Below are 22097 nucleotides of genomic sequence, written 5' to 3'. Positions count from 1 at the left end.
TTAACATATCAAATATAGTTGACTACAATGAATAGAGAAAATTAAAATGTGATTCACAAACCATAAATTCAAACTTGAAACTTGAAATTTCATAACCATTACTATTACTAATGACCATTTGACAAATTGACTTAGTTCAAGATGCAAGATTCAAAATTCATTGTTCAAATATGATTTTATGAATATCATATATCATAAAGATGCTCATGATGACAATGAGCTGAATAGCATGAAACAGTGAAATAATAATAATGTATCATAGCCATATCAAAATGAGTATAATCAACAAAATGACAAAATGCCAATAATGAGAATGGATGATTCTCAAGTGCTCTCTAATCATCCCCTATGCCAAAGTCCTCATCACTGGAACTACTAGACTCCTCCTGGGTAAGATCCTGATCCTCTAAAGGAACACCAACTAGCCCTACATTGGCTTCTGCATCGGCATCCTCATCAATCTGAGTTGGATCCTCTGGCTCCACATCCCATCGTTCTGCAGGGCTCTCCTTGTACTCGCGTGTCTTGCGATCTTTGAGCCGCAAGTGACCATGTACAGCAACCAGCTTCTCCGCTCTCTTAGAGGTAAGTCTATTCCTCTTAACAGAGTGAATGAAGCTATAGGTAGACCAATTCCTCTCTGCAGCTGAGGAGCTAGACACCTGAGATAACAAAGTTGAAAGTTACAATTTACAAGTTACAAACAAATGTTCATACAATTTGTAACAAATGATAAATGGTAAATCGATGATTAATAATTATTGAATCAATGAATCATAAATTAAAATCAGCAAGGTAAAACTCTTCAAGTTAAGATTGTAAAGGTCTGGAATTAGTTATTAGTATTACAAACCTGAGAAAGCAGTCGAATGGCTAGTGAGGTGATCTTTAACTTTTGTGACCCATGACATTTCCACCACAAAATGGGATTCTTTTGTGCCATGGTTTTGAGATCCACCTTTGCAATATCCGAGTATCCTACAAGTTACAAGTTTTAAAGTTTACAACATAATATTAAAATTATAAATAACTTAAATAAAGTTATAACTTATAAGTAACAATTAATTATTAAAAGAACTTATAATTATAAAGAGTTTAGAGCACTGAATCAAGATTTAAGGATTACCTGAAAGACTAGCAAATTCGGACCACTCGGTACGGATCTCACTAGCAGTCTCAGTATCATACATTTTGGCAATGCATCGAAAGAACCCATTCTTCACCTCATCATCCTGAAGTGGTGTGACTCTACCAAGCCTAGGTATGTACCACTTCAGGTTCAATGCATAGGCAGCCATGTGCAAAGGAGTGTTCAACTTCTCCCACTTGCGGTGAATGATAGGCTCAATGTGCTCCGTATAGAATGCTAGAGTGGGGTCTCTCTCACGCAGAACAGCCCTCATCTGCCCAAGCATGGAATCAATGCACTCATAAACCTCTCCAAGGCTAGGTGAATCTGCATCTCCATATTTGATCACCTGAAACACTGGAGTAATGATGGAGACTATGTATTTTGCATCACTCCAAAACTGATCACTCTTCACTGTCTCCTTTACCCTCTTCCCCTGCTCTGTTCTGGACTCAGGCCATCGATTCCATTCTTGTGTCATAACCATGAGTTGCAATGGCTCTTGCAACTCAATCATTCTCTCCAAGAGAATATAATATGATGCATACTTGGTCTCAACTGGTTTCAGGAATTGCTTCTTTGCGAAGCTCCTGAAAAGTGCATGTGATGTATGGTGACTGCAGATAAACATTTGCACCTCTCTCCCATCATTAACCACCTTTCTAATCCACTCTATTTTCTCCATGTCTTTGAGTGCATTGTTCATGACATGCATACAACATGGAGTCCACCAAATATGCCTATAAGCTGCCTCAACAAGCCTCCCTGCAGCTTTGCACACATGTGCTGCATCTGTCACAACTTGGACCACATTTTGTGGTCCAACCTCCTCAATGGCTTCCCTAAGCACATGAAACTGAAAATCAGCATCTTTACGATGCCCTGAACAATCAACTGCCTTCAAAAAATATGGGCCCTCCATGCATGTAACCATAATGTTGATGAGTGGACGATGACTAATGTCCGTCCACCCATCCATGATAATGCTGCAACCTGAGTCCATCCAACATGCTTTCATTTGCTCCATCAAGATCCCAACCTTGTCATAGGCTCTATCCAACACTGCAGTCCTCAACTTGTGGTCACCTGGTGGCACATATGATGGCTCTCCCTCATTCACTACCATGGTAATCATCCTCACAAAATAGGGAGATCGAGCCACATGTGTAGAGATGCCATTGGCAAAGAAGAAATCACCAACAGCATCATCTAACCGGTCCCTTGCATGCATGTTAAATAAATGAGCAATGGGGTTACTATCAGTACCACTTGAAGTTGCTTTTCGTTTCCCCCTATTGCTGTCCCTAGCTGAACTGTGTGTAGGTGAGGAGAATGATGGTGTAGGTGACATAGTCCCTGCTCTCTGATGCAAGATACGAGTAGATTTATCTCGCTGCCCCTGTAACTGCTGTATATGCTGTACCTGTTGCCTGGCAGACAAAGATCTAGGCACTGGAACAACACTATCATCAGGAATGCCCCATAGTTTATTTACTTCAATTCTGTATCTGACATTCTCAGGATTTGATAAGAACATGCATGGGTTCACACCATAGCCACTCCAAAAAAGAAGGTGTGAATTAACTCTTGTAATGCTGCCAAACCATTCTGCTCCACATATATTGCACTTCCACTTGCGTGTGCCACCCCCTGAATGTGTAGGGCGTGTAATTTTTGTTCATAAGCTTCTCTTATCTTCACTTCATCCCTATAAATCGCAGCAATATTTTGGTTGGAGGCATGATTGTTTTATTTTTATCTGAATACAGCAACCTTCTGCTTATCTCCACGCATTTTTCTCATGCGCATAGGGCTTGCATCAGTCTTTTGGGTGTTTACGTTGCAATTTTCGCAAATTTTTTCTGAATTTTGGCCCTTGTTCATGGTTGGCTCTTGTTCTTCCACCCAATTCACACAACCTCTGTGATTAATGTTACATCCCAATTTTTGGCTCAATTTAAATGTTCCTTTATAGTCATTGAGGCTTCATGTGAGATTGAGTGGTAGGTTAAATTAGTTATTCATTATGGTTTCATGTCAAAATGAAGTGTTGGTTACTTCTTGTGATCTCATGGGCAATTGGAATATTGGTTAATCATTACGACAATATATGAATTGGAAATAGATGGCTAATATGATCACATGCTATGATAATTTTGAATTCATAAAATGATGAGCAATATGTTATTACCATGATAATTTTAACTTGCAGTAACGTGGCGAAAGGGGGGAAGCATTTCCATAGAAGGAATTGGACACAAGGGCACCACCTACCATCAAGCCAACAAGAATGAGCCTTGACCACCATGGCAAAGGGAAAACAGCTAAGCAAGCAGGGGAACACTAAGGGACTATCAAGGAGCAGTTAATCAAGATGCATAAGTATCAAGGGACGTACACCATAAATCATTTGAACTTTAATCATTAATGTATTATAAGCTAAATCCTTATAAAAATTGATGTAGAACAAAAAATGCCTCAATTGCAAATGAATGAAAACCAAAATATTAAACAAAAAAGGAGAATACGGTATAAAAATCAATAAAAATTATGGCCTATGTTACCTCCCTATGTCGAAAGTGCAGATAATGTCAGAGCTTGTTCTACATGCCCCATACGATATTGTAGATTCCACGTAATTTGTCATCACATCATGCCTCAAGGGTTATGACTGAATTCTTGAGTAGGCTGCATATGTGATGACATATGCATTGGCATTTTTTTGACTTGGGTGATATTCACCTAGAGAGAATCCTCGCAACAAAAGTTTGTCTACATACTTAATTGCAGTAATATGCAATGGAGCTACTAACATCATTGTACAGAAGACATAATAATTTGTTTATGGTAACAATGTTGCAGGTTTTGCAGTGCATCGTATATTTTGGTTTACATGTGTAAGTGTTGTGACAACTACTTCAAAAGATTTAAAGAACTCACAACCACACAAGTGGTTAATGTTTTTGAAGTAAAAGTAGTGATGCAAAAGCACACACAGCAGAGCTGAAGTTCATATGAAACAATCTGGGATTACTGTAATCTCCTAGAAGATGGCACAAGGGGTGAGCAACCAAGAGCAAAGTTATGTTGGTGTGAGCTGCCACAGGCAAGGAGCTAGTAGTGGTGGTTATACCAAAAAAATAGATGTGACCTATAGTGTCAAGGTTGTAATTATTGGTTCATATGGGTGCAACAGTAGCACACTTTGTGTTTTATGCAGTGCTGACATCATGTAGGGTCGGATATATTAGGATAATAGAATGTTCCTTTCATGGTCAACTATCCATCTTTAGTTTATTTAGGGAACTTTCATATTCTATCATTTGTTAACAATTTGTTTCTTTCAGAAACATTGTCCTTTGTAAATCTATATAAGGAGCTCTCATCTCCTCTATTATATTAATAATAACTACATTAATTTATCCTAACATGATATCAGAGCAACCCTTGTTCTTTTCAAAGAGAACATGACTTCATCTCTATAAATTGCAGCAATATTTTGTTTGCACGCACGATGGTTTCATTTTTTTAATACCACAACCTTCTGCTGATCTGCACGCATTTCTCTCATGCGCATAGGGCTTGCATCAGTGTTTTGGGTGTTTATGTTGCAATTTTCACAATTTGTTTCTGAATTTTGGCCCTTGTTCATGGTTCACCCTTGTTCTTCCACCCAGCTCGCACAACCTCTGTGATTAATGTTACATCCCAATTTTTTACTCAATTTAAAATGTTCCTTTATAGTTGTTGAGGCTTTCATGTGAGGTTGAGTGGTTGGTTAAATTAGTTATTCGTTATGGTTTCATGTCAAAATGAATTGTTGGTAACTCGTGATCTCATGGGCAATTGGAATACTGGTTAATTGTTACGACAATATATAAATTGGAAATAGATGACTAATATGATCACATGCTATGATAATTTTGAATTCGTAAAATGATGAGCAATAAGTTAGTACCATGATAAATTTTCACTTGCAGTGACATGCCAAAGAGGGGGAAGCATTGCCATAGAAGGAATTGGGCAAAGAGGCACCACCTACCATCGAGCCGATAAGTATGAGCCTTGACCACCATGGCTAAGGGAAAACGGCTAGGCAAGCAGGGGAACACTAAGGGACTATCAAGGAGCAGTTAAGTATCCAGGGATGTAGACCATAAATCATTTGAACTTTAATCATTAATGTATTATAAGCTAAATCCTTATAACAATTGATGTAGTATAAAAAATGCCTCAATTGCAAATGAATGAAAAGCAAAATATTAAACAAGAAAGGAGAACAAATAAGGTATAAAAATCAATAAAGATTATGGCCTATGTTAGCTCCCTATGTCGACAGTGCAGATAATGTCAGAGCTTGTTCTACATGCCCCATACGATATTGTAGATTCCATGCAATTTGTCATCACAGAATGCCTCAAGGGTTATGACTGAATTCTTGAGTGGTTTGCATATGTGATGACATATGCATTGGCATTTTTTAGACTTGGGTGATATTCACCTAGAGAGAAACCTCGCAACAAAATTTGTCTACATACTTTATTGCAGTAATATGCAGTGAAGCTACTAACATCATTGTACAGAAGACATCATGATTTGTTTATGATAACAATGTTGCAGGTTTTACAGTGCATCGTATATTTTGGTTTACATGTGTAAGTGTTGTGACAACTACTTCAAAAGATTTAAAGAACTCACAACCACACAAGTGGTTAATGTTTTTGAAGTAAAAGTAGTGATGCAAAAGCACACACAGCAGAGCTGAAGTTCATATGAAACAATCTGGGATTACTGTAATCTCCTAGAAGATGGCACAAGGGGTGAGCAACCAAGAGCAAAGTTATGTTGGTGTGAGCTGCCACAGGCAAGGAGCTAGTAGTGGTGGTTATACCAAAAAAATAGATGTGACCTATAGTGTCAAGGTTGTAATTATTGGTTAATATGGGTGCAACAGTGGCACACTTTGTGTTTTATGCGGTGCTGACATCATGTAGGGCCGGATTTATTACGGTAATAGAATGTTTCTTTGCTGGCCAACTAGCTGTTTTTAGTTTGTTTAGGGAACTTTCATATTCTATCTTTCGTTAACGATTGTTTCTTTTACAAACATTGTCCTTGCAAATCTATATAAGGAACTCTCATCTCCTCTATTCACTAATAATAACAACATTGATTTATCCTAACATGATATCAGATCAACCCTTGTTCTTTCCGAACAACTCATGACTTCATCTCTATAAATCGCAGCAATATTTTGTTTGTAGGCATGATTGTTTCATTTATTTCTGAATACTGCAACCTTCTGCTGATCTGCTCGCATTTTTCTCACACACATAGGGCTTGCATCAGTGTTTTGGATGTTTATGTTGCAATTTTCGCAATTTATTTCTGAATTTTGGCCATTGTTCTTCCACCCAGCACACACACCCTATGTGATTAATGGCACATCCCAATTTTTGGCTCAATTTTAAATGTTCCTTTATAGTCGTTGAGGCTTTCATGTGAAGTTGAGTGGTTGGTTAAATTAGTTATTCATTATGGTTTCATGTCAAAATGAAGTGTTGGTTACTCGTGATCTCATGGGCAATTGGAAATTGGAATATTGGTTAATTGTTACGACAATATATGAATTGGAAATAGATGGCTAATATGATCACATGGTATGATAATTTTGAAGTCATAAAATGATGAGCAATATGTTATTACCGCGATAAATTTTCACTTGCAGTAATGTGGCAAGGGGGGGGAAGCATTGCCATAGAAGGAATTGGGCATAGGGGCACCAACTACCATCAAGCCAATACGTATGAGTCTTGACCACCATAGCTAAGGAAAATCTGCTAGGCAAGCAAGGGAATGCTAATGTACTATCAAGGAGCAGTTAATCCAGATGCATAAGTATCCACGGATGTAGACCATAAATTGTTTGAGCTTTAATCATTAATGTATTATAAGCAAAATCCTTATAACAATTGATGTAGTATAAAAAATGCCTCAATTGCAAATGAATGAAAAACAAAATATTAAACAAGAAAGGAGAACAAATAAGGTATAAAAATCAATAGACCATGTGGTCTAAGTTAGCTCCCTATGTCGAAAATGTTGATAATGTCAGAGCTTGTTCTGCACGCCTCATACAATATTGTAGATTCCAAGTAATTTGTCATCACAGCATACCTCGAGGGTTATGAGTCAACTCGAGGGTTATAAGTGAATTCTTCAGTAGGTTGCAAATGTGATGAGATGCTGGATTGGCATTTTTGAGACCTGGGTGATATTCACCTGCAGAGAATCTTCGCAACAAAAGTTTGTCTACATACTTATTATCAGTAATATGCAGTGAAACTACTAACATCATTGTACAGAAGACATAATAATTTGTTTATGATTAAAATGTTGCAGGTTTTGCAGTGCATTGTATATTTTGGTTTATATGTGTCAGTGTTGTGACAACTATTTCAAGAGATTCGAAGAACTCACAACCACATAAGTGGTTAGTGTTTTTGGAGTAAAAGTGGTCATGCAAAAGCACACACGGCAGAGCTGAAGTTCATATAAAGCAATCTGGGATTACTGTAATCTCCTAGAAGATGGCACAAGGGGTGAGCAATCAAGAGTAAAGTTATGTTGGTGTGAGCTGCCACAAGCAAGGAACTAGTGGTGGTGGTTATACCAATCAAATAGATGTGACCTACAGTGTCAAGGTTGTAGTTATTGGTTCATATGGTTTGTGTTTTATGCAATGCTGACATCGTGTAGGGTCGGATTTATTAGGATAATAGAATGTTTCTTTGATAGCCAACTAGCCGTCTTTAGTTTGTTTAGGGAACTTTCATATTCTATCTTTTGTTGGCGATTGTTTCATTTAGAAACATTGTCCTTGTCTATATAAGGAGCTCACATCTCCTCTATTTACTAATAATAACAACATTGATTTACCCTAACATGATATGAGAGCAACCCTTGTTCTTTTCAAAGAACTCGTGACTTCATCTCTATAAATCGCAGCAATATTTTGTTTGCAGGCGTGATTGTTTCATTTTTTTTTGAATGCCGCAACCTTCTGCTGATCTGTGTGCAGTTTTCTCATGCAAATCGGGCTTGCATCAGCGTTTTGGGTGTTTATGATGCAATTTTCACAAAAAAAATTCTGAAGTTTGGCCCTTGTTCTTCCACCCAGCTTGCACAACCTCTGTGATTAATGTTACATCCCAATTTTTGGCTCAATTTTAAATGTTCCTTTATAGTCGTTGACGCTTCATGCGATGTTGAGTGGTTGGTTAAATTAGTTATTTGTTATGGCTTCATGTCAAAATGAAGTGTTGGTTACTCATGATCTCATGGGCAATTAGTATTACGGAAGTAATTGGTAAACACTTGCTTGTTATTAACAAAAATCGGAAAGTCAATTTATACAAAAGAATAAAACGATGTTTCTTTAGGAAATGATTGTAAAGAATAGAAACATTCTATTCTAGAGAAAGCAAAAAACGAAAACAAACTAAAGCTAACTAGATATTTACAATAGATAAACGACTTATCTATTTATTGTAATACCCTCGCTTAATGGTTAAACTATCTAGAACACCAAATTGTCCTCTGAATTTGCCAAACTTATCAAGACCAAGAGGTTTGGTAAGAATGTCTGCAGTCTGATCTGTGGTAGGAATATACTGCAAATCTATAGTCCAGTCTTCAACCACTTGTCGTATGTAATGACAGTAAACATCCACATGCTTGGTTCATTCATGGAAGACTGAATTTCGTGCTAACTTGATATCAACAAACAGTACTAGTAGTCCATCCTATTGGTGACATCTGCATATCCCCAAACATCCGACGAAGCCAAACAGCTTCACATCCTGCCTTAACAGTCACTCTGTATTCAGCCTCTGTAGAGGAGAGAGAACCTGTCTGTTGCTTCTTACTGCTCCATGTGACTGCACCGGATCCCAAACTGAACACATATCCAGAGGTTGACTTCTTATCATCAACAAAGCCTGCCCAATCTGAATCTGTGAACCCATAGAGTTTAGGATTAGAACTTCGAGAGTACAGAAGTCCATAATTTGAAGTGCCCTTCACATAACGAAGCACACGCCTTGCTGCCATCCAATGCTCAGCCTTAGGAGCTGTCATAAAGCGTAAAATATAGCTGACTGCAAAGCCGATATCAGGCCTAGTAGCAAAGAGGTAGATGAGGTTGCCTACTAGTTGCCCATATGTAGTATTATCAACTAAAGGAGAATCAGACTTTGCAGATAACTTGAGACCTTTCTCCATAGGTGTAGATGCAGGTTTGCAATCCTGCATACGAAATTTGTCTAACAGGGCCCTGGCATATTTGGACTGAGAGATGAATAAACCAGAAAATTGTTGCCAAACTTCAACACCTAGGCAACAATGCATGAGCCCAAGGTTAGTCATATCAAAAGATTGGCATAAATTCTATTTGATTCCCTGAATCAAAGATGTCGAACTGCCAGTGATGATCAAACCATCCACATAAATAACCAAAAGGATGATGTCACTGTCAGTAGTCTTGATGTACAGATTTGAGTCTGAAGAACTCCTCTTCAAGCCTTGATCACTGAGGTACTTGTCAATTTTTATGTACCATGCCCGAGGGGCTTGCTTCAAGCCAAAGAGAGCTTTTACTAATCTAAGAACTTGATGGTCTTTACCAACAACCCTGAAACCAGGAGGTTGCGTCATGTAGACCTCTTCATGGAGGTCACCATTCAGGAAAGCACTCTTGATGTCCATCTGATGAGCCTTCCAACCAAATTGTGTTGCCATGGCTAGGACTAATCTGATGGTGCTCAACTTTGCAATATGAGCAAAGGTCTCCTCATAATCAATGCCCTGACACTAAGAAAAGCCCTTTGCCACTAAACGAGCTTTGTACTTGTCCAAAGTACTGTCCAATTTGTATTTGATTTTGTAAACCTATTTGCAGCCAATGGGTTTCTTCCCTACTGGAAGATCAGAAAGGACCCAAGTGTTGTTCTTCAGCATGCTCTAGTGTTCAGATTGCATGGCTTGTTCCCACTCTGGAAATCCTTTAGCCTCGAAATATGTTTGAGGTTCAAACACACTGTGAATGTTAGCCATGAGAGCAAAGTTAACAGAATCTGTAGTTTTTCTTTTTTTTCGAGCACTTCTCCCATCAATGAGCTCATCATCACGAAGATCAACAAGTGTCTTAGCCCACCACTTAAGCCGGATAGGAGAATGACCAACATGAGTATCAAGAGATGTATGATGATCACATTCCTTGTCAGAAGAATCTAGATCAAACTCAAGTGAAGCATCTACAAAGCGAGGTGATCCTGCGAGAGAAGCCGGAGGTACCTGTACAGGTATCACTGGTATAACTAGAGTTGAAGGAGCTACCGAAGCCCTCCCATTAGGTGGACCTAATGGAAGCCAAACTCCCAAATCATGAGCCTGCATAGGCTAGTCTGTTGAATCAAGAACAGAAGAAACAGGCGTGAAAGGTTCCCCCTGCTCATCAAAGACTACATCACGACTATAGATGAGACGAGATGTCTCAACATCTATCAGGCGGTAGGCTTTGTGAAGATTGCTATATCCAGCAAGCATGAGTTTCTAACTCTTGACATCCAACTTGGTGTGTGACGCATCAAGGATCCAAACAAAAGCCAAGGAGCCAAAAACCTTCAGGTGACTGATTTTGGGCTTGCGACCTGACCAGGCCTCTTATGGAGTTTTACCTTTGACCGCCACTATGGGTGACCGGTTCAATAGATAAACTGCAATATTAACTGCTTCGGAACATGTGTGTTTGAGCATGGATCAAGCCATCTCAGTGATTGTTCTGTTCCGACGTTCAACTACACTGTTCTGTTGTGGCCTACAGGGTGTGGTTAACTAGCGTTTAATGCCACGTGTATCCAAGAAGCTGGAGAAAACATTAGAACAAAATTCCCCCCCATTGTCTGATCTAAGAGTAATAATAGATTTGCCGAACTCTTTTTCAACTAAAAGCTTAAACTTCTAAAATACAGGAAATGCATCTAATTTCTTTTTAAGGAAATATACCCACATTTTTCTACTGAAATCATCAACAAACAACAGAAAATACCTGGACCCAAAAACCAAAAGAGTGGCCATAGGGCAGTAGATATCGGCACGTATAAGCTGAAGTACCTAAGAAGCTCGCCATGAGTCACCACTAGTGAAAGGTGTGCGATGTTGCTTCCCAACCTGGCATGCATCACAAACTCCAAGTTGTTGAGTCTAAATCTCTGGCAAGCCAAGAACAAGCTCATCCCAAGATGGCTATGAGAGATAATGGACATTTAAGTGCCCATATCGTTGATGCCAAAGTGTGTTGACAGAAGACCGCCGAGCAACCATAGCTAAGTCCTAAGAATTAGCAGAATCAGTAAGTTTGAAAAGACTATGATCCTCAAGACCCACTGCAACAGTAGACTTAGTCACTCGATCAATGATTGTGCACTTATGTGAACTAAAGGTGACTGCCAAGTGTGGAGAATGTCGCAGCAACTGACTAACTAAGAGTAGATTTAGTTCCATCCCTGGAACATAGTATACATCAAGGAATATGAGATTCCTCCCAACAGACTGAATCTGAATATTGCCTTTGGCAACAACTGTGTACTCTTATCCACCACCAAAAATAACAGAGTTTGAATAAGGTTGGTAGTCAATAAACCAATCTCTCCAGTAAGTGAAATGACAAGAGGCACCTGAATCAATGTACTAGACAAACAACTTCACATGATTTGCAAGTCTTTTTATCCATGAAGGTGTAAAAGGAAAATTCCACCTACTCAGTGTGCTCTGCACCGTTCGCTTTGAGCTATGAACTTGATTGCTTAGATTGTGCAACTAAGCGTTTTCGACAGTCAACTTTCATGTGACCAAACTTGTGGCAATAGTTGCATTGAATATTCTTCTTTCAGGAACCATCTGATGCTGGAGTAGAAGACTTTTGCTAAGATGGCTACTGAAACTTGCCTTTATCCTTCTAAAAGGATTTTGCAGCAAAGGCTTGCTCTATGGAGGTGGAACTGGATCTGCTATCGAACTGTTGTTTCCACCGATCTTGCTGAAGCAACAAGGTGCAGAGATCAGTGAACTTCAAATCAACACCAAAAGATGAGATGTTGAGAGTCTCAATAAAATGCTCGTAGGATTTTGGTAAACTCTGAAGAGTGATAACCACAATATCCTCTTCCTCCATCTTGCAACTGATGGCAAGTAACTCATCACGAATTTCCTAAATCCAATTCAGGTGTGCCTGGAGCGAGGTGCGCTCATCCATGACAATAGAAAACAGAGTGTTTTTCAGAAAGAAGGCTCTGCTTTTGTCAGTAAGTCCCATGAAGACCTTTGAGATGTGTCCAGATCTCAGCAGCTGTCTTGCCAGATGGAATCTGAGAAAGCTGATCATCAGCCATGGATAATTTTTAGTAGCATCGCTACCTCTCGATTATTCAAATCCCATGTATCTTGATCGAGACCCAGAGAAGTCGGATGCTTCGTAACACCAAGAACAAGTTGATCAATGTTCCGATATTCAAAAATTGCAATGATCCGATGCTTCCAGGTACCATAATTTCAACCATTGAATTTGGAGTTATGCTCGAGTAGAATGTTTGTCAAAGATGTCGTGCTACGTTTTTTAATGAAAAACTGTGAAAATCTGTGAAGGCACGTTCTTCAAGGAAAAAATGGAATACCCAGAAAAATTAGAGTGACCCAGAAGAGAGCTCGAAAAACCTGTAAAAGAATATGCTGTTGTTTTCTGGATCCGTTGGCTCAAAAATTGAGGCACAAAAATCGAGGCACCCAGAAAAAACGAACGACAACCCAATTGAGCTCTCGAAAAACCCACCAAGAATATGTGATCAAAATATTTTTCCAAGCTTAGAAATTAGGGTTTCGAAAAAAATACAAACGGCAGCCATGGAGGTAAAAAATGGCAAAAAAAAGGACGTTTGCGAGCAAAAAGATGTCCGATTTGTTCCAGAACAAAGGCGTTTTTGCAGGAACAACACAAACCAAAATGCCCAAGAAAAAATAATGCCCAAGAAATCATTGATTTGTAGATTGCGATTTTTAGAAATAAAGCCCACGAAAATACGCCTTTTTTTCAAACGAATTCACAAATTTCTCTCTAAAACCCTAGCCGTGACTAGGTATTACGAAGCACATAAAAGACTTCAAAAAGAATTTCGAAAATTTTTTGGAGTATATAATTTCGAAAGAAAATATATAAAATTCGAAAAAATTTGAAGTCTAGGCTCCGATACCATATTATGGAAGTAATTGGTAAACACTTGCTTGTTATTAACAAAGACCGTAAGGTCAATTTATACAAAAGAATAAAACGATGTTTCCTTAGAAAACAATCGTAGAGAATAGAAACATCCTATTCTAGAGAAAGCAAAAAACGAAAGCAAACTAAAGCTAAACTAGATATTTACAATAGATAACCATTAACTAATAATAGACGACTTATCTATTATTGTAATAATTAGAATATTGGTTAATTGTTACAATGATGTATGCATTGGAAATAGGTGGCTCATATGATCACATGCTATGATAATTTTGAATTCGTAAAATAATGAGCAATATGTTATTACCATAATAAATTTTCACTTGTAGTAACATGGCGAAGGGGGGGAAGCATTGTCATAGAAGGAATTGGGCACAAGGGCACCACCTACCATCAAGCCAACAAGTATGAGTCTTGACCACCATGGCTAAGGCAAAATGGCTAGGCAAGCAAGGGAACACCAAGGAACTATCATGAGCTAACCACGTCAACACATTTATAAGACAATTAAAATATTCACTTGAGCATGAGCGAACTAAGAACAATTGTAATTTACAATAATAAGAAAGTTGTCACTATAATAAAACATAAGGAGTAAAATTATTATTCCATCCTAAGTCAATGTTTTATTATTATTTCCATTTTATAGCAATGGGTTTAATATTATTTCATGTCATCGGCCCTTTGCATTATTTTCAACTTTTGATAATATTTCAATATTATTATTATTACTTCTTCGCAATAGTTTCATTATTTCACCTTACGCAGCTATATTTCTAAAATGTATTATTTTATTTGTTCAAGTAGCCACAGTAATATTATTTTACTTGCCACATTGAACCAATGGCCATATGCATTGTAACTCCTTGCCACCTTTACAAATCTTGCTCGTAACTAAGCATGCAGCCGAGAAGGATAATCATTCCAATATTACATTCTTGCCACTAGCAGAAACCATCATCACACACAGAATTATTTCTATCTTTTCATTCTTTCATAATAATCAATTCCTACAAGTTAGTCGCATCATATACAGGCGATAAAGTTTCAGTTCAAATACAGAGCACTAGTTCAAGCATCAATAGTCGATCATGCATCCCTGTTTTCATAGCTACCAATGTTTGGACAGCCGAATTTCCCATCGAAACGAATCAGGCCATGCCAATATCAACCACTAATTTAGGACATGAAATCATTATTATTATTTCCGAATTTCAAATTTACATTGAGGCATATTAAAGTTGATCATGAAATAATAGATTAGATTGATTATGATATGAACAGTAGTTCTCTCTTTGTGCATACTTAGTAAGAGTGATTTAGAATCATGGCATTCTCTCAGTAAAGAATCTCCATCTCCAAGATCTTAAATGCTAAAGCATAACTTATCCAAGGATATATATATATCTTGAGATAAGGAATGGCCGCTTGTGAATCAGAATTGTTTTTTTTCTTAACTTCAATTACCTTTGCATGATGCCAACGCCTGAGTGGTTGATGCATTGGTAACACATTCATCCATATTTTACTATGCCAGTAGCAGTAAGGCATACATGATGCTTGAACAAATAAACGCTTTAACATTTGCTTATCTTTTATGTCAAAGCGAGAAGGGCAGATATTTATTGTCTTGCATATATATGTGTAAAGTTTCTTGCCAGATTTCAAATTTGATGCTGATTGATGCACAACTTTTATTGCAAGTATGAACATTGATGTCAAAGAATAGATTTGCTCCAGAATCTGTATATGTTAGTACATAAATAACAAAGATAATAAAATGTTCTTGAACTTGGAATGTAAATCGGTCCTTTGATGTGCTTGCATTAATTGATTTCAATGCCTTGTTATTCCGGGTGGATCAGGTATACATGTCACACGGAGAAGTGTGAGGGTGAATGGGCATGTCTCCGAATGGAGACATTAACATTCACCATCACACCGGTCTGGTGATGGTTTAACAAACCCCATTTGTATAGACTTAACACAAATCTCAATCATGTATTACCAATCATTATGAACTGCAGCCCAATATAATATAGATCGATAGTGATCTAAAATCAAAGGAATCAAAATAAGTTTTGATCATGTCTTAAATGAGATCTCAAACAATATATATATATGATCATCGATTTCAACTATGCATTGTTTATATACTGCTATTATACATATGCATATGTTTACATAGGTCGACAGTATACTTCTTTTGATGTAGGAAGATTTTCCCAAACTTCTAACAAACTTCCAATCCAAGGAAGTAATGAAGAATCCCTAAGTCCTTCATTTCAAATTCAAAAGCTAAATCTTTCTTATACTGATTAATGAGATGTTCTTCTCTTGTAATTAGAAGGTCATCAACATAAAGCATTAGAATCAACATATTACCTTTAGTTACTTTAAAGTACAAACTTGGATCAGCAACATTCTTGGTAAACCCAAGACTTGAAAGATATTTATCAATCCTTTGAGTCCATATAGAGCCCATTTCAATTTACACAAATAGGAAGCAGCATTGTGAGTCACAAATCCTTCTGGTTGTTCCAAGTATACTCTTCCTCAATTGTTCCATTTAGAAAAGCAATTTGTACATTCATTTGATGGATTTCCCAACCTTTGGCTGCTGCAATGGCTATTATAGCTCTAACTGAGGTATACTTGGCAACTGGTGCAAAAGTTTCTTCAAAGTCGATTCCTTCCTTTTGAGAAAACCCACTAGCCACAAAATGAGCTTTATGTTTTTCAATGCTACCATCTGCAACATACTTAACTTTGAAGAGCCATTTAGAAGAAACAACAGATTTTCATTTAGGTCTAAGAACTATATCCCAAACATCATTTTTTAGTATCGACTGATATTCTTCCACCATTGCATCTTTCCAAGCTTGATGTTTAAGTGCTTCTGAAGCATTATAAGGTTCAGAGTTTGGACTCGCACACATGAATTCATTGTATGTTAATTTTTGAGGTCTTTTGCTTTCTCTGAAAGTCCTTGAAGGTGCTGCAAATTCATCTCCTTTATGTATAATTTTACTTGCCCAAAGTGGCATTTTAGAATTATCAAGACTCTCTTCTTGAGTCTAAGGAAAGATCTCAGTTTCATTTGAAGTCTCTTTAGGGTACTCCCTCTGAATCTCAGAAGCAAGAGCCTCTTCTCAAGATAAGTCATCTATATCTAGTTCATCTGAAGTTCTGGCTCTTTTAAAAGCAATATCTTCTTCAAAGATGACATCTCTGCTAAGTTCTATTTGTTTCTATCTAGGTATGTAGATTTTGTACCCTTTTACTGTTTCACTAAAGCCAATAAGAATTCATTTTCTTCCAGTAGGTTCTAACTTTGTCCATTTCTCCTTAGGTACATGAACATACATAGGGCATCTAAATATCCTTAAATGACTGATGTCAGGTTTCATTCTTGAAAATGCTCCTTTAGGAGTTTTGTTGTGCAAATGTGAGTGAGGACATCTATTCTGAATATAGATTGTTGTATTAAATGCTTCAGCCCAAAATGACATGCTCAAGTTTTGATCATATATCATAGCCCTAGCAGCTTCTACAATAGTTCTATTTTTCCTTTTAGCAACTCCATTTTGTTGAGGATTTTTGGGAACTGTAAACTCCCTCTTAATCCCAGCAAATTTGTAAAATTCTTTAAATATTTCAAAAGTGTATTCTTTCTCATTATTTGTTCTTAGAACTTTAATTTTGTTTTCTGAGGAGTTTTCAATGATAGTTTTGTATTCTTTAAATTTAGAAAGAATCTCTTCAAATTCTCTGCACTTAAGGAAGTATATCCATGTCTTCCTTGAAAAACCATCAACAAATATCACATAATACAAGAACCCTCCTATGGATGGTGTAGACATGGGTCCACAAAGGTCAGAGTGCACTAGTTCTAACACATCTTTAGTTTTGCTCAAACTATGAGGAAACGACTTTTTAGTGTTTTTCCCTAAGGCACAACCTTTGCAGGATTCATTGTGAATATGACTTAATTTGGGAATTCCAGTTACCAACTTCTCCATAGATGTCAAAGCACAAAAGTTGATATGACCTAATCTTCTATGCCATATTTCATTTGTATCTGAAGTCTTATGAACAAGTGAAAGATTTGTCTTAGTGCAAATCTCATATAATAGTTCTCGTCGTACTCCTATTTTTAGAGCCTTCTTTATAGTTGAATTCTTAGGCCATAGTACCTTACCTTCCATGAATGCAATTCTATAACCATCATCTTCAAATGCATATACAGATATTAAATTGCTTTTAATACCTGGTACATAAAGAACTCCAGAAAGCTTAATAGAATTTCCCGATTTCAATTTGATGGTGCATGTCCCAGTTCCCTTTATGGAATGTGCAGAATCATCACCAATTGTAACTTCTTCATCTGTTTCTATTTGCATGTTTTCTAGGTTATCTTGATATCCAGTTATGTATCTTGAAGATCTACTGTCAATTATCCAAGTGTTGGACTTTGTTGATATTTGACTAGACAATGTTGAATAGAAAGCATATTTCTCAGAATCTTGACCTTTATTTGATTTATCAATTTTGGCAAATGATGTTTGAAGTTTAGATCAATCAGGACAATTTAGTGCATAATGTTCATATTGATCACATCTGAAACATTGAAATTTGGACTAGTATTTCTATTGTTTTGACTGTCCTTTTCCATGAAAGTTTATTTTCTTTTTGTCGTTCTTCTTCTTTCCCTTCTTATGAGAGTTGGTGTTAAGAACATGAACGTCTTCATCTAAGGTTTTATGTTTTTCTTTAATCATTAATCTCGATTCTTCTTGAAGACAATCAGATCTCAATCAATCTAGTTTTAGGATTTTAAATCTTGCACTTAATACCTTGTACAAAGGACTCTCAAGAATTTGGTAGTCCTCCTAATGCTATTAGTGATAACTCTTGCTTGTCAATCCCATAACTAACAAAAGATAATTGACCTCTCAATTCTATGATTCTCATGAAGAAGGCTTTCATAGTTTCTCCTTTATTCATGCTGATATTATTCATTTGTCTTTTAAGAGCAAGTATTCTATCAGTGTTATTTACTATGAATGCATTTTCAAGAGCTTTAAACATGTGATATGATGTAGCATGTTTAGCAACAATAGGCACTATGTGATCTCGAACAGCATCCACAATTATCTTCATGCCTTTCTCATTATTTTTGATCCATTGAGTTTTCTCTTTAATTCATTTAGTTTCCTCTAAATCATCTTTAGGCTCTTCTTTTTCTTCTCTTATAAAAGATTCTAATTTGTTTTCTTTTTGTTAATGTTTGATAGTTTATGTTGGATAACTCTATGGATATACATGTAATTATATATGATATATAATTCTATGTGAGATATAAACTTATTATATGTGAAAAATATATATATATATATATATATATATATATAACAATAATTAAGTTTATATAAACTAATTATTTGATAATTGAATAGACATGTCTATTCAATAACTTCTGTTCAATATAAATATGAGAGGATGTTGTATATGGAAAACATATACCAATGCAAGGAATGCAAGTACATTTGCAGTGATCCGAGAAACATCAACATGGTATTAGAACAGGCGACTCCTGGAACTATTAATACTGAGACATTTACAATGATAACATATATACAAAATTGAGATCACAATATATATTGCAAAAGATATTTCATGTAAAATAGAAGATATTATCATAGGACAATATATATTTTGCAGAAGCAATTATCACAGAAGATAGTATGTTCTATATGATCGAAAATGTCAGAGAGAATATTTGAAATTGATATTGTGAAGGGCACAATCTTATATTCTACAGTAAATATCATTTATCAAAACTGATTTTGTTAAGTTGTGCACTTAAAGCTATGTGGGTTTTGTCTGATTTCAAGGAGATTTGGATTTTTATGATCGGCAAACCCGAAGTTAAGGAAGGTGGAGCTTGTTGAGGAGCTTAAATGAATAATTTCCATCAAACATGAGTATATAATTATATTTGTTCGGCAATGTAATAGTTAGTTGAAATGAAATGATGTTTAGTACATTCTCCCCTTATTAAGAAGAAATGATCATGCTATTGTAAAGCCTCGAAATTTGGAGGATTCACAGCAAGTTTTGTACTCTTAACAATGAACAACAATTTTCCAAGGGTTTATTCGAAAGAGATTTCAAGCCTATGTTGCATGTATTTGCGAAGGTCTTTACGTCATATGTAGTCGCTAGATCTCGCTTTTGAGACCTCAGTGAATTCTTTAGTCGAAGTGACTTGATCGAATCAATCACTTTCACTCTAACCAGTGTCAAACCCTTACCATTTCCTATCTTTGAAACATGAGATTCAAGCTTTCAATCTTATTTTAATATTTCTAAGATTGGTCGTGTGACATGCTTTTCAACAATCTCATGAGCGTGCTTTTCTTATTCGTGAAAATTACTTGGCATGCATGAAATGTGAGGAGTAGACACCAAATATTGATGCTTGAAGCCAAAGTATAGAGATAAATGACTTCTAATCATGAATGGTAATAAATTTTTGGTGGACTATTAAGAGAGCATGGAGTCTCACAGAGTATGTAAGGTAATGTATTTCCTCTATATTATAATTATTATAATATCTCTATTTTAAATTTATGACATTTAATAATTTAATATAATGTTTATTAAATATAAAGAGAATCATTATGGGAGTATGAATGGGAAAGTTTGAGTATTTTATTATCTTACTTCCTTTATTGAAAATATAAAATGAAGAGTTATGTTAGAATTGTTTATGCTATTGTTGGTAATAAACGTGAGTTAAATTACTAACATTTTAATTAATGTTAACATTCTTATTTATATTTTTATATGAGTAATTTGCCTTGATCTTTTCCTCTGTGAATGTTCTTGCAAGAAAAAGAGGAAAATTAAGATTCAAAGGGAGAAGACTTAGGATGTTATTTGGTTAACCTTCAATGAACCCGATTTTATTGATTAAGAGGGAGTAAACCATGCTGAGATGGTTTCTATAATGATCAATAAGTTGTCACGGTCAAGAGGACTATGACCATGTGACTTTTATATGGGCCTATCCCCTGTGTACATCATGAGGAAGTGACGACTTCCAAATGATCATCACTTGTATTTGGTGAAGTTGTTGTATGGTGACGATCTTACAATAAACTTGTATTATGAGATTAAATAAATTGAGTAAATGGTGAATATCTTGTATCTCAACATTCTGGGAGGCCATTACTCTTAGAGTACTTGGTGAATATCATTGATATTCTAGGAGGCCAATACTCTTGATATCAAATGTGATATCTAAACGTTTTGAGTAAGTGGTGAATATCATTGATATTTTGGGAGGCCAATACTCTTGATATCAAATGTGATATCTAAACGTTTTGAGTAAGTGGTGAATATCATTAATATTCTGGGAGGTCAATACTCTTGATATCAAATGTGATATCTAAACCTTGTTTTGAGTACTTGATGAATATCGGATGTCGATATTCTAGGAGATCAAGACTCTTGATATCAAATGTGATATCATACCCTAGTTTGAGTAATTGATGAATATCATATGTTGATGTTTTGGAGATCAATACTCTTGATATCGTATGCGATATTAAATTGTGGAAAACTTCTAAGATATCTTTAAATTCCTAACATTAGCAATGGTGTAATATTTCTCGTGTTTATCCTCCCTTGGCTAAGAGGGAGTGTTAATGTTTGGTAGCTTTTGTCAAATAACTCTATGGATATACATGTAATTATATATGAGATATAATTCTATGTGAGATATAAACTTATTATATGTGAGAAATATATATATATATATATATAACAATAGTTAAGTTTATATAAACTAATTATTTGATAATTGAATAGACATGTCTATTCAATAACTTATGTTCAATATAAATATGAGAGGATGTTGCATATGGAAAACATATACCAATACAAGGAATGCAAGTGCATTTGCAGCGCTCCGAGAAACAACAACACTTTTAATAGCATCATTATACGAAGTTTCCAAGATTCGAAGTTATCAGCACTTGTAAGGTGGTGTTCAAATCTTAACATGTTTGTCATCTTGAAGAGTAATGAGAGACTACAATTTAATGTGAAATCTGATATCTTAAACTTAATGAGATCTCTCCTTAATGAGGCTCTGATACCATGTAAAGTTTCTTACCAGATTTCAAATTCGATGCTGATTGATACACAACTTTTATTGCAAGTATGAACACTAATGTCAAAGAATAGATTTGCTCCAAAATCTATATATGCTAGTACAGAAATAACAAAGATTATAAAATGTTCTTGAACTTGGAATGTAAATCGATCCTTTGATGTGCTTCTATTAATTAATTTCGATGCCTTGTTATTTCGGGCAAATCAAGTATACATATCACACGGAGAGGTGTGAGGGTGAATGGACATGTCTCCATTCGTAGACATGAACATTCACCATCACACCAGTTCGGTGATGGTTTAACAAACTCGATTTGTATAGACTTAACACAAGTCTCAATCATGTATTACAGATCATTATGAATTGCAGCCTGATATAATATAAATCGATAGTGATCTAAAATCAAAGGAATCAGAATAAGTTTCAATCATGTCTTAAATGAGATCTCA

The 22097-nt window shown here is 36.1% G+C and overlaps 2 protein-coding genes across 2 annotated transcripts in view; both read right to left on the bottom strand.

Annotated features, from left to right (window-relative positions):
* The window catches only part of LOC149562982 (Tetratricopeptide repeat (TPR)-like superfamily protein), a 231449-nt gene that overhangs the window by 194327 nt on the left and 15025 nt on the right, over window positions 1-22097 (bottom strand). The window lies entirely within an intron of this gene.
* On the bottom strand, window positions 161-1655 carry LOC149562983 (uncharacterized). The gene is made up of 3 exons (XM_089826420.1): window positions 1127-1655; window positions 854-978; window positions 161-662 (listed from the first exon to the last, which is right to left on the bottom strand). Exons 1-3 carry the CDS (start codon window positions 1644-1646, stop codon window positions 336-338), a joined length of 972 nt encoding a protein of 323 aa, XP_089682546.1. The 5' UTR covers window positions 1647-1655; the 3' UTR covers window positions 161-335.

This window comes from Cupressus sempervirens, chromosome 4 (genome assembly GCF_028749045.1).
Source record: "Cupressus sempervirens isolate cs-2001-9-10 chromosome 4, ASM2874904v1, whole genome shotgun sequence".
Lineage (NCBI taxonomy): Eukaryota > Viridiplantae > Streptophyta > Pinopsida > Cupressales > Cupressaceae > Cupressus > Cupressus sempervirens.
Note: the sequence above shows the minus strand (reverse complement) of the source record. Positions and strands in the feature narration are given on the sequence as shown.